This window comes from Calliphora vicina, chromosome 3 (assembly GCF_958450345.1).
Source record: "Calliphora vicina chromosome 3, idCalVici1.1, whole genome shotgun sequence".
In the NCBI taxonomy this organism is placed as follows: domain Eukaryota; kingdom Metazoa; phylum Arthropoda; class Insecta; order Diptera; family Calliphoridae; genus Calliphora; species Calliphora vicina.
The window spans coordinates 83,857,081-83,872,608 of NC_088782.1; the positions used below are offsets into that span (position 1 = coordinate 83,857,081).

Consider the following 15,528-nt stretch of genomic DNA (forward strand, 5'->3'; position numbering starts at 1 on the left):
TAATAATAATAATAATAATAATAATAATAATAATAATAATAATAATAATAATAATAATAATAATAATAATAATAATAATAATAATAATAATAATAATAATAATAATAATAATAATAATAATAATAATAATAATAATAATAATAATAATAATAATAATAATAATAATAATAATAATAATAATAATAATAATAATAATAATAATAATAATAATAATAATAATAATAATAATAATAATAATAATAATAATAATAATAATAATAATAATAATAATAATAATAATAATAATAATAATAATAATAATAATAATAATAATAATAATAATAATAATAATAATAATAATAATAATAATAATAATAATAATAATAATAATAATAATAATAATAATAATAATAATAATAATAATAATAATAATAATAATAATAATAATAATAATAATAATAATAATAATAATAATAATAATAATAATAATAATAATAATAATAATAATAATAATAATAATAATAATAATAATAATAATAATAATAATAATAATAATAATAATAATAATAATAATAATAATAATAATAATAATAATAATAATAATAATAATAATAATAATAATAATAATAATAATAATAATAATAATAATAATAATAATAATAATAATAATAATAATAATAATAATAATAATAATAATAATAATAATAATAATAATAATAATAATAATAATAATAATAATAATAATAATAATAATAATAATAATAATAATAATAATAATAATAATAATAATAATAATAATAATAATAATAATAATAATAATAATAATAATAATAATAATAATAATAATAATAATAATAATAATAATAATAATAATAATAATAATAATAATAATAATAATAATAATAATAATAATAATAATAATAATAATAATAATAATAATAATAATAATAATAATAATAATAATAATAATAATAATAATAATAATAATAATAATAATAATAATAATAATAATAATAATAATAATAATAATAATAATAATAATAATAATAATAATAATAATAATAATAATAATAATAATAATAATAATAATAATAATAATAATAATAATAATAATAATAATAATAATAATAATAATAATAATAATAATAATAATAATAATAATAATAATAATAATAATAATAATAATAATAATAATAATAATAATAATAATAATAATAATAATAATAATAATAATAATAATAATAATAATAATAATAATAATAATAATAATAATAATAATAATAATAATAATAATAATAATAATAATAATAATAATAATAATAATAATAATAATAATAATAATAATAATAATAATAATAATAATAATAATAATAATAATAATAATAATAATAATAATAATAATAATAATAATAATAATAATAATAATAATAATAATAATAATAATAATAATAATAATAATAATAATAATAATAATAATAATAATAATAATAATAATAATAATAATAATAATAATAATAATAATAATAATAATAATAATAATAATAATAATAATAATAATAATAATAATAATAATAATAATAATAATAATAATAATAATAATAATAATAATAATAATAATAATAATAATAATAATAATAATAATAATAATAATAATAATAATAATAATAATAATAATAATAATAATAATAATAATAATAATAATAATAATAATAATAATAATAATAATAATAATAATAATAATAATAATAATAATAATAATAATAATAATAATAATAATAATAATAATAATAATAATAATAATAATAATAATAATAATAATAATAATAATAATAATAATAATAATAATAATAATAATAATAATAATAATAATAATAATAATAATAATAATAATAATAATAATAATAATAATAATAATAATAATAATAATAATAATAATAATAATAATAATAATAATAATAATAATAATAATAATAATAATAATAATAATAATAATAATAATAATAATAATAATAATAATAATAATAATAATAATAATAATAATAATAATAATAATAATAATAATAATAATAATAATAATAATAATAATAATAATAATAATAATAATAATAATAATAATAATAATAATAATAATAATAATAATAATAATAATAATAATAATAATAATAATAATAATAATAATAATAATAATAATAATAATAATAATAATAATAATAATAATAATAATAATAATAATAATAATAATAATAATAATAATAATAATAATAATAATAATAATAATAATAATAATAATAATAATAATAATAATAATAATAATAATAATAATAATAATAATAATAATAATAATAATAATAATAATAATAATAATAATAATAATAATAATAATAATAATAATAATAATAATAATAATAATAATAATAATAATAATAATAATAATAATAATAATAATAATAATAATAATAATAATAATAATAATAATAATAATAATAATAATAATAATAATAATAATAATAATAATAATAATAATAATAATAATAATAATAATAATAATAATAATAATAATAATAATAATAATAATAATAATAATAATAATAATAATAATAATAATAATAATAATAATAATAATAATAATAATAATAATAATAATAATAATAATAATAATAATAATAATAATAATAATAATAATAATAATAATAATAATAATAATAATAATAATAATAATAATAATAATAATAATAATAATAATAATAATAATAATAATAATAATAATAATAATAATAATAATAATAATAATAATAATAATAATAATAATAATAATAATAATAATAATAATAATAATAATAATAATAATAATAATAATAATAATAATAATAATAATAATAATAATAATAATAATAATAATAATAATAATAATAATAATAATAATAATAATAATAATAATAATAATAATAATAATAATAATAATAATAATAATAATAATAATAATAATAATAATAATAATAATAATAATAATAATAATAATAATAATAATAATAATAATAATAATAATAATAATAATAATAATAATAATAATAATAATAATAATAATAATAATAATAATAATAATAATAATAATAATAATAATAATAATAATAATAATAATAATAATAATAATAATAATAATAATAATAATAATAATAATAATAATAATAATAATAATAATAATAATAATAATAATAATAATAATAATAATAATAATAATAATAATAATAATAATAATAATAATAATAATAATAATAATAATAATAATAATAATAATAATAATAATAATAATAATAATAATAATAATAATAATAATAATAATAATAATAATAATAATAATAATAATAATAATAATAATAATAATAATAATAATAATAATAATAATAATAATAATAATAATAATAATAATAATAATAATAATAATAATAATAATAATAATAATAATAATAATAATAATAATAATAATAATAATAATAATAATAATAATAATAATAATAATAATAATAATAATAATAATAATAATAATAATAATAATAATAATAATAATAATAATAATAATAATAATAATAATAATAATAATAATAATAATAATAATAATAATAATAATAATAATAATAATAATAATAATAATAATAATAATAATAATAATAATAATAATAATAATAATAATAATAATAATAATAATAATAATAATAATAATAATAATAATAATAATAATAATAATAATAATAATAATAATAATAATAATAATAATAATAATAATAATAATAATAATAATAATAATAATAATAATAATAATAATAATAATAATAATAATAATAATAATAATAATAATAATAATAATAATAATAATAATAATAATAATAATAATAATAATAATAATAATAATAATAATAATAATAATAATAATAATAATAATAATAATAATAATAATAATAATAATAATAATAATAATAATAATAATAATAATAATAATAATAATAATAATAATAATAATAATAATAATAATAATAATAATAATAATAATAATAATAATAATAATAATAATAATAATAATAATAATAATAATAATAATAATAATAATAATAATAATAATAATAATAATAATAATAATAATAATAATAATAATAATAATAATAATAATAATAATAATAATAATAATAATAATAATAATAATAATAATAATAATAATAATAATAATAATAATAATAATAATAATAATAATAATAATAATAATAATAATAATAATAATAATAATAATAATAATAATAATAATAATAATAATAATAATAATAATAATAATAATAATAATAATAATAATAATAATAATAATAATAATAATAATAATAATAATAATAATAATAATAATAATAATAATAATAATAATAATAATAATAATAATAATAATAATAATAATAATAATAATAATAATAATAATAATAATAATAATAATAATAATAATAATAATAATAATAATAATAATAATAATAATAATAATAATAATAATAATAATAATAATAATAATAATAATAATAATAATAATAATAATAATAATAATAATAATAATAATAATAATAATAATAATAATAATAATAATAATAATAATAATAATAATAATAATAATAATAATAATAATAATAATAATAATAATAATAATAATAATAATAATAATAATAATAATAATAATAATAATAATAATAATAATAATAATAATAATAATAATAATAATAATAATAATAATAATAATAATAATAATAATAATAATAATAATAATAATAATAATAATAATAATAATAATAATAATAATAATAATAATAATAATAATAATAATAATAATAATAATAATAATAATAATAATAATAATAATAATAATAATAATAATAATAATAATAATAATAATAATAATAATAATAATAATAATAAAAAGATGAATAATTTAGTAAAATTTAATCTTAGTCACAATAGATCAATTTATATAATAACTATTTTTACACTTAATTTATGAAGTTTTTAAATTTTCAAATATCCATACTTTTATCCTCCTTATTTGTCACCTTTATTAGCTGCTTTTTTTTTGTCAATCCTTTCTTGGCGTTATTAGATTCAGCTACTGATTTCGCTGCTGGCTTCTTTTTTTTTGCTGGAAAACTTTTTTAATTTGAGTCTTCCATCGACAAGCGGTATGAAAGCATGGTATTGAGCAGTGACATCGATTGTTACCGCAGCATCTGACATCCTCGTATTCAGATTGAAATGTTGCGAATAATTCATTCAGGTTACAGAGAACCATTCTCTTCTGCATTTGAACTTTCTTGCCATCGATTCGTACAGACATCCAGTCTTTCATCCCTGGCATCAGGCGACTCATATCATCTCGCTGATAAAACTGAGTTATTAGAGATTTAGTATCGCACTCCAAAGTTTTTCCCTTCTTTTTGTTTGGGAGTGTGAGAATCCCATGCTCAGCAACCAATTGTTTAGCAATTCTTGCTTTTCGTTGAGACGTTCCAAACTCAGTCATTGTTTTTGCAGAACTCCATGTTCTTGGAGCAAGCGTGAGAAGTTGAATTCTTTCAGCTTCACTCTGTGACGTTTTGTATTTCTCTTTTTTTTGTTCAAGAACTTCTACTGCATCCTTATGGTATTGGTTTCGACACTCATTCGTTGAATTTGAAAAGTTAGAACAACCATCATCATCAACAGTTCTGTCTTCATTCTCGGAATTACTTTTGTCTTCATCTGGAATAACTTCAACGCAAGGCTCATTACTATTCAAATTCGGTAATTCGTTCAACTTTCCGAGCTCTTTCCTGCATGATCCACAAATTTTCAATCGTTTTGACAGCGTAGGGAATTTTTTTAATAAGCCGTCGGAAATATTTCGCATATCTGATGATCTGTGCTTCATTTTGTTAAAGGGATTAAAACAAAAAGACGAATAAATTTCATTTTCAACCTTAGCCTTTTTAGAAGTCGTAGACATTTTGAAATTTGTAAGTATTTATGTAAATAACACACGTCTTAACTTTAACGCTGTTTCTAAAAAACTGATTTCCGTATGTCTTTAGAATGACAATAAATAGTTTTTAAAGATCATATAGGTAGTACGTTTTAATGAATGAGTCTAAAATCTTTTATTAGGGTCAAGAAGGGCTTACATACTAAAGTACCTAGTTTAACCAAATGTTACAAATAATAATAAAAATAAACCACCATATAAATAACCTACCTGTCAACTTCTACCTCTCCACCCACTTCTTAAAGTCAAATGTCATAAAATAATAAATAAACTGGTACTTCGGAGAAGGGCCATAAAATATTTCCACTTGATTCCAAAAATTTGTTTCTGGGGCACCTGATATTTTAACAATGAAAATCACGTGCGCTGAAAACTACCTCTAGGATTGACTAAAAAAGCCGCAAGATACAAAACTCAGACAAATTTTGGGGGTGGAAAATTAATAGCGGTCGGCCTCATATTGCTCCTCTCCAGTGGCTATTATCGGTCAGTTGTTGTGGTTTTTATTTTTAAGGTTTTAGAAACACTTACACACAAATATGAAAAAAATCAATTTAAAAACATTTGTCTTGAGTTACAAAACATTTATTTTGATAGATATCCCACTCGCATCCCACTAAGCGACCAAAAAGGTTTTAAAGGAAAAGACCTAAGCTTTCTTTTGAGAAAAAAAATTAATAAAAAAGAGTCCATTTTGGAAAAATAAAGTCAAAAAGGTTTTTGATTTTTCAAAAAAAAGTAAAAAATTGTATGTCTTGAGTTACAAAACATTTTTTTTATAGATATCCCACTCGCATCCCACTAAGCGACAAAAAGGGTGTTAAAGGAAAACACATAAGCTTTCTTCTGAGCAAAAAAAAAAATTAAAAAATGGGTCCATTTTTTTAAAAAAAGTCAACAAAGTTTTTGATTTTGCAAAAAAATTCAAAAATTTTAAATCTTGAGTTACAAAATATTTTTTTTGATAGATATCCCACTAAGCGACCATATAGGTCGCTTAGGAAAAGATCTAAGCTTTCTTAAAAAAAATAAAAGGGCCCATTTTGAAAAAAAAAATATTTTTGATTTAAAAAAAATATTTTTGATTTAAAAAAAAAAATCAAAAATATTTTATAAAATTTTTTTAATTTTTTTTTTCGAAAGATTGCATAAATAGCTATCTAAACTATTTGGGACACATTTTGCTAAGAACAATAGGTAATAAGTTATATGGATAAAAAAAAAACACCTGTTTGGCCAAAATGTAAAATTTTGACCTCCTATAACTCAGAGAGTTCTTGACCGATCTTGTTGAAAAATGGTGTCCGAATTACTATCCAATAGAACTAATTGGTGCAAATTTCATCGCGATCGGAAGGCATCGATTTCAAAAGTTGGTTCACTTGACGTGAAATGCCCCATATGTATATTAGAGTGACAATCAGTTGTATGTAAAAAAATGTTTGTTAAAATTTTGAAGAGTGCCGGGTGGAAAAGTTAAGTGCTGAAAATTTTAGCCAAATCGGACAACGATTTCTGGACGCGCATCGAGGTCAAAGTTCAGATATAGATTTATATCAGATTTATAGATTTATTATACATATAGAATATGTAGATTTATTTATATTAATGAATATTACATTAAAAAAAAATTTTTGGAAATTGACCCTGTATCTCCTTTGGATCAAAATTACCCAAAAACTGTATTATCGCCAAAATTCGGGAAAAATGCAAATTTTTCAGTTTTTGTAAAAATTTTGCTACTAAATAAATACTTTTGCAATTGAATGCAAAATAATCGAAATGAGTACATAATTATGGTTGTAATGAGATATAATTGACAAAATTTGGTTAAAAAATGGTAAAGTATTACAAATTCGCCAGACCATTAACGTGTCTCAAGCCACTTGGAAAAGAAATTTAAGAAAAAAATTAAAATATTTCGAGAAAAATTAAAATAAAAGCTAATTTTTATTTAAAATATATCCGTATATTCTTGTGTATGAGTTTTTTTTTAGGAGGACTATAATATTATGAATAGGTTTTACTTAAAATTTGTAACAGTAAGGAAATTGTGCTCATTCGCCAAAATATAGACAAAAAATTAGTTTTTCTTGAAAATCGCAAAATTTAAATCGCAGGTACGGAAAAACTGTAAGAGGTATTGATATAAATTTTTCATCTTTTTATTCCCCATTATGATCTCAATAAATCCCAATGTGATGATCGAAAAATTCTGAAATTTGTTTAACAAAATTTTTAAAAATTTAAAAATGGAGATTCAAAACAGCCGTTAAAAAAATATTTTTTTTTTGGCCATACCTGCGAATAGGTTAACGGTATCCTACGAAGACAAAAACTCATACACAAGTAAATAGGATATATTTTAAATAAAAATTAGCTTTTATTTTAATTTTTCTCGAAATATGTTAAATTTTTTTCTTAAATTTCTTGTTCAAGTGGCCTGAGACACGTTAATGGTCTGGCGAATTTGTAATAACTTTACCATTTTTTAACCAAATTTTGTCATTTATATCTCATTACAACGATAATTACGAACACATCGACTCTTTTGCATTCAATTGCAAAAGTATTTTTTTAGCACCAAATTTTTAAAAAAACTGAAAAATTTGCATTTTTCCCGTATTATGGGCGATAATACAGTTTTTGGGTCATTTTGATATGATCCAAAAAAAAAATTTAATGTAATATTCATTAATATAAATAAATCTACATATTTCTAGAAAACAATGCAGAAAGTTAACGAAAGTGCAGAAAGTATTCTATATAAATAGTAAAATTTAGCATATATCTGAACTTTGACCTCGATGCGCGTCCAGAAATCGTTATCCGATTTGGCCCAAATTTTCAGCACTTAACTTTTGGGCCTAGTGTCACAATATTCCACCCGGCACTCTTTGAAATATAATGTATATATATAGTAATAATTATATACATAATAATCTTAATATCTCATTATTAAAATCATTGATGGGGGTAGTACACTAATTTTGCAGTTTGCACTAATACTTAGTGATAGTGCAAAATTAGTGCAATCATTTTGTTCATATTTAGTGATGAGTTGAAAATTAGCAGCCTCACTAAACAACATACATATGTAAATACTAGGGATGCCAATCCCGAAATCCCGATCCCGAAAATCCCGGGATTTTTCGGGATCGGGATTTCCCGAATCCCGGGATTTGTGAAAATGAATCCCGGGATTTTTCGGGATTAACAAATCCCGAAATATTATGAGATTTTTGATATTTTAGGAAGATTTTTGAAGCACCCAAAATACTTAGAAAGCTAAATTTTAGCATATTTTTTATAATACTAATCTCGCTTCAAATCCAAACGCAGCCAGATTTTTTCATTTGAATCGGAGAGCAGCACGTCTCCCTTGCATTAACAGGCTTTTACACAATTTACACTTTTACGAAATTTATGTTCAAGTTATTTTCTAAAGGGGACTAGGGGCAAATGTAGCCCGATTTCCGCAGTACTTTACAGTATGATTTCAGAGTATTTACAACTTATTTTGTGCAAAATTTTATAAGGATTGCCGCATAATCAAGATATTTATGACTGCTCAAACAGTACTCCGGGGGACAATTGTATGGAGCTAGGGGAAATCATGGACCATTTTATTTTAATTTAACGCATTAGTTTTTGATTTGTTATGTTTTTACTTAAATATATTAATGATATAATAGTTTTTATTGTTGAATTTGATGTTTTTGACGTTTAATTAAAATCCCGAAGTCCCGAAAAATCCCGAAATCCCGAAAAATCCCGGGATCCCGAAAAATCCCGGGGTCCCGAAAAATCCCGGGATCCCGGGATTTACATTTCTAAAATCCCGAATCCCGGGATTTGTAAAACCCAGTCCCGTTTGGCATCCCTAGTAAATACCTATATTGCAAAAAAAAAAGAGGAAAACTAAATACTGTTTGTATATTACTCTATCCAAACTACTCAAAAACCTTTTTAGTATATCGACCTGCAGAATATTTTTACTATTCAGTAGGATTAACTAATATGATATTTTCACAATAAAGCAGGGAAAGGCAAAACATGGGCGCCGCGTTTTTCATTTACTCTTCTCTTACGTACGTGTACACACGCATTGTAGATAAATAAACAACTTTTAATCAGTCTAGCTCAGGGAAAGGCAACAAATGGGCGCCGCGTTTTTTCATTTACTCTTCTCTTACGTACGTGTACACACGCATTGTAGATAAATAAACAACTTTTAATCAGTCTAGCTTGAGAACTCAAACAAGCAGGTTGTGTATCGTTTTTTTATCGCACAATTTAAGAATCAGCGTTGCCAGTGAAAAAAAAATTTCCCAACTTTTGAAGATGTATGATGAACAATATGAGATTTTACATTTTTAATTGGGGAAAAGAGACGAAAGTTTACTGGCAACACCGATTCGAGGTGAGAGCGGAGAGAGTGTATAACTAATACAGTCGTAAAATGCAATAGTATAGGTTACCTTTCCCTGCAATAAAGCAAAGTAAAGTAAATCAATACATAAGAGAAATTAATATAAATAATGATCTTAAAACAGTGATGTTCAAAAATAAAAATGAAGATGTATTGGTGAGAGAGCTACCCAGCAAACATAATGTCAAACATTTAAAATAAGAACAAAATAATGAAAGTTTAGATTTAGAATTTTTGTCACATATAACCAATTTATTTAATGAATGTAATTTAAATTTTAAGGAAAAGAAAAAATATGCATTATACGGCCTAAATTCTATTTAATTTTGTATTTATTTTTGACTTTGTTATTATGTGATCAATTGCAATTGAAACGCTTGTGTTTGCTATGCTTCGTCCAAAAACAACCAACAACAATGCTTAGTAAATGTCTGAAAAAAATGACGATAGTCCGTCGCATGTGTTTTCATCGAGAGCTAAACGATGAATGAACAAAAGTTTTTAAAAGAGCGTAACAAATGTGTGTAAATTTTTCAAACAATTGTTGTATGGCGTGAACATTACTGTCTTAAAATAATAACAACATCAACAACAATATTTTCTAGAGGAAAGAGAAATTTATTTGTCAAAATATACCTAATATAAAGAGAAATTTATTACAACTATTTTTATAATATAAATACAAAAACAAAATTTTTAAAGAATATATCGTCACCTAAAATGCAAAATAACGTAACATCACTTTTCATAAGTTTATAGGAGAAGCAAAACACGATATAAAATGAAAACTACTTGAGATATTGAAACAAAATGTTCAAATTTGAATTAGAATGACTCTAGAAATTTGGCTTACGATTTTTTGAATTGTTATTTTCTGAAACAAAAAAACGTATCAATATAAATTTGTATGAAAAAATAAAAACTTAAATAAAAATATTTTTTTATTTTAAATAAAAGCAGTTTATATATGGGGCAATTCGGACACCATTTTTCAACAAGATCGGTCAAGAACTCTCTGAGTTATAGGAGGTCAAAATTTGACATTTTGGCCAAACAGGTGTTTTTTTTTATCCATATAACTTATTACCTATTGTTCTTAGCAAAATATGTCCCAAATAGTTTAGATAACTATTTATGCAATCTTTCGGAAAAAAAAAATTAAAAAATTTAATAAAATATTTTTGATTTTTTTTTTTAAATCAAAAATATTTTTGACTTTTTTTTTAAAAATGGGCCCTTTTTATTTTTTTTTTTATTTTTTTAAGAAAGCTTAGGTCTTTCGCTTAGTGGGATGCGAGTGGGATATCTATCAAAAAAAATATTTTGTAACTCAAGATTTAAAATTTTTGAATTTTTTTGCAAAATCAAAAACTTTGTTGACTTTTTTTAAAAAAATGGACCCATTTTTTAATTTTTTTTTTGCTCAGAAGAAAGCTTATGTGTTTTCCTTTAACACCCTTTTTGTCGCTTAGTGGGATGCGAGTGGGATATCTATAAAAAAAATGTTTTGTAACTCAAGACATACAATTTTTTACTTTTTTTTTGAAAAATCAAAAACCTTTTTTACTTTTTTTTTCCAAAATGGACTCTTTTTTTATTAATTTTTTTAAGAATTAAAAAAATTATTGAAGACTTTTTTCAAAAATATGCGAATAAAAAATTATAGCTGATTTTTTTTGGAAAATTTAAAATTTTAAAATGCAATAAAAGTTTTGTTTATGAATCGTTTTTAATGAAATTTTACACTTATATAGAAACGTTCGATGCAAATCCAAAAGTGAAAAAGATATTTGTGAATTGTTAATGACAATCCCACAATTCCCAAAAAACTTTCCAAAAATCCCAAAATTGGGATTTTTTTGATTTTTGGATCTATTGAAGGTACCAAGCTCGGGGCTATGAAATCTCTTTGCATGATATTGAAGAACAGATTGGGACATACAAAACTGGTCTTAATTTTTTGAAAGCAGCTATGCGATTTTAGAATATGTTGTCTAAAGTTGAAATTTACATAAAAAATAGGTCTACTTCGGAAGGCTCTGGACCACGCAATAATACGAATTTTGATATTATTTTGCTTTTATAATATTTCCCGAAATGTTATCTTTCAGAAAAATATAAACACATTATTTATTTTTTTCTCATTTTCTGTATAATTTAAAATTAATGTAGGTACTTTTTTCGAAAAAAAAATTGTGAAAAAACGACTTTTTTATTTTTTTTTAAGTTCGAATGCACATAACTTTTGACTCAGTAGATATTTTTTAACAATTCTTTCTTAAGATTATTAATAAATTTGTTGTTAATTCAAAAAAAGATACTTCAAGAAAATCGGGAAGAAGAAGATTTGGATCAAGATCAAGAAGAATTGGATCCGTTATTAGCAAAATGGCAGACCAAGGTAGGCAAAAAAAATTAAATTTTATTTTTCAAATGCGAATAACTCGTAAACTATAAGAGATAATATATGGCTAAAGCAATGTTTTTTGTAGTACATTCCATATATATAAAAATCTTTCAAATCGGATCGCAAACAAAAATTTGGCATCATTTTTAATTTTTGAAAAATTAAAAGCCCAAATTCAAAACTTAAACTTACTGACACCTCCTCTATAGCCATGGGAAATTTTATTAAAATCGGGCTATTCGTTTAGAAGTTACAGATTTATTTCCACTTTTTTTCAGATCCCCCACTGTGCAATGCCCATATTAGAGTTAATGGCCCTGCTCCTAAGCATATTTTCTGTCCAATTTCTTATCCGCTGATCAACACCTAGGTCACCCAATGCATCAACTATTGCGGATATGTTCACATTATTAAACGCACCCTCTATATCCAAGAAAGATGCCATAACATACTCCTTTTTGTCAAGTGTCCCCTCTATAGTTCCGACAACGTCGTGCAAGGCAGTCTCCACCGACCTCCCTTTAAGGTATGCGTGCTGTGCCCTACAGACACTTTCCAGTGTTTTCAATAAAAACGATGACAGACTGATCGGTCTATAGTCCTTGGCGGTACTGTGGTTTACCTTTCCCGCTTTGGGGATAAATACCACTGTAACCTCTCTCCATTCTTTAGGAATGTATCCTGTTTCCAGGCTGCACCTAAATATCATTATAAGCCATGGCATGATGGTTAAAATCGATTTTTGGAGTAACGCTTTTAATAGTCGTAGACGCGATGCCTCCGTGGTATTCTCCAGTTCCTCACAGAAACGCTCCCAAGATTCCTTCATTGCCCGTCTGGTTTCCCTTTTGAAAGTGTTGAAGCTTTGAAGATAATCGTCCCAGCTCAACAAGTCTTGGTCCCTCTTCGCCTTATTAAAAAGTTTTCTACATTCCTTCCTTAGCTGCATTAGTCTAGGATTCCACCATGGTTGCCGGAATTTCCTAGGTCCCTGCCGCTCCCTACACGAAGCATAGTAGGCTTCCCTTAATGACCTGGATAGAAACTCTACCGAGTCGTCCAAGTCCCGTGTACCATTTAGTCCATCCATTGTTGGAGGTGGTATGGTGTCACTAAAATTACTCAATTTGACCCAGTCGGTTTTCCTAGGATTTCTAAAGGGTTTTCCCTGTCCAGTGTAAGCTGTATCGTAAAAACTATCCTGTGGTGATCGGAGAGTTTCACTCTCCAATCAAGAATTCTAACTGAGTCAGTGTTCCCTGCCAAAGTAATATCAATGACCTGCTCCCTGATCCTATTGACGAACGTTGGTCTATTACCCCTATTGCAAACACTTAGGTTAGTAGATAGAAGGTATTGAAGTAAACACTCAACCCTGTCATTTATATCCGAGCTCCCCCACAGAGTATGATGGATATTTGCATCGCATCCTATGATGAGATCATGGCCCCTTATGTTACACCAGTCTACAAGTGTGCGTACGGCACGTGAGGGCAGATTAACTTCTTCGTATGGTAGGTACGCAGATGATATGATTAGGGTTGGTAACCCTTGTCGCTCTAGTGCAACTACCGTTAAATCACCAGAACTGTAATTAGATAGAAGGAAAACCTTAATGTCTTTCCTGACCAAAATACAGCTCCTTACTTTACCTTCAGGGGTCGCAGAAAGGAGCACATAGTTTCGTGACCGGACGCCTCGAACTTTACTGGCTACAAGCCAGGGTTCTTGGATTAAGGCCACGTGGATAGCTTCCTTCTCCATGAAGCGCAGCAAATCGTCCGATGCTGCTTCGGAGTGGTGCTGATTAATCTGTACCACTCTCAGGCCGCTTGGGTTCATCACTGCGCTTCACCGCGGGCAAGATCAACCGAAGTTGGTTTAGCCCGTACTTAATGACGCCTTGCGAAGAACGCAGGAGTCGGAGGGAATCTGAACCGATTTTTATCCAGAGATCCTTGCCTTCTCCTTTTTCCCTCGAGCGTCCTCGTTTGATCGTCCAGTCATCTGTGCCAAGTTCCTTGTTCTGACGCTTTATAAGTGTTAGCGTGGCTACGTCCTCCAAGAGAGGAGGAGGAATCCACACTCTCACCGTCGTACGAAAAGGTACTTGATCCAGTGGGACGATTTCGATTCTTGCATTGGGCCAGAGTTCGCCAACTCCTCGCATACAGTTTCTGAGAAAGCCTAGAGCCTTCTCGTTACCACACCTGATGATCTTGACACCCTTTAACCATTTGGCGCCGTCGAATGCAGTGAAGGAATCATCCTCACTGCATGCGAGTTCGGCAACTAGTGCCCGCAAGATCTTCTCCTCCAGAAGCAGCCATCTGTCCGTAGTCATTTTCCCATCAGGATGACTACGATCAATGATGGCTACTTGTAGCTCAGGTGCTGATGATAAGCTAGTTGATGGTTTCAGCCGCTTACCCTCAGACACCTGCATTTCACCTGACCTTTGCCGCTTAATACTAGGCCTGCTAGCTGGACCTTTGGCAACCGTCGCGGTTCCTCGAGTAGAGGAGATTGCCGACAGCACCTTGGGTATTGTGCTAGCAGACTTCGTCGTGCTGCATTGGTCATCACCTCTCTTTGGTCCCGAAGTGGCCCTCTTTGATTTAGATGGGCGTACGTCAAGATCCTCCGAGACGGTGATCGTGTTCGGTCCAGTGC

At 22.8% G+C, this 15,528-nt stretch overlaps 1 protein-coding gene across 1 annotated transcript; it reads left to right on the plus strand.

Annotated features, from left to right (window-relative positions):
• Positions 1-2,446: 2,446 nt before the first annotated feature.
• On the plus strand, positions 2,447-13,724 carry LOC135955579 (probable serine/threonine-protein kinase clkA; the record flags this gene model as incomplete). Its single annotated transcript, XM_065505933.1, has 4 exons — positions 2,447-3,283; positions 12,766-12,849; positions 13,290-13,381; positions 13,547-13,724. Coding segments are annotated over 4 exons (1,191 nt in total), but the record flags the coding sequence as incomplete, so codon positions are not given.
• Between the last annotated feature and the right edge of the window lie 1,804 nt (positions 13,725-15,528).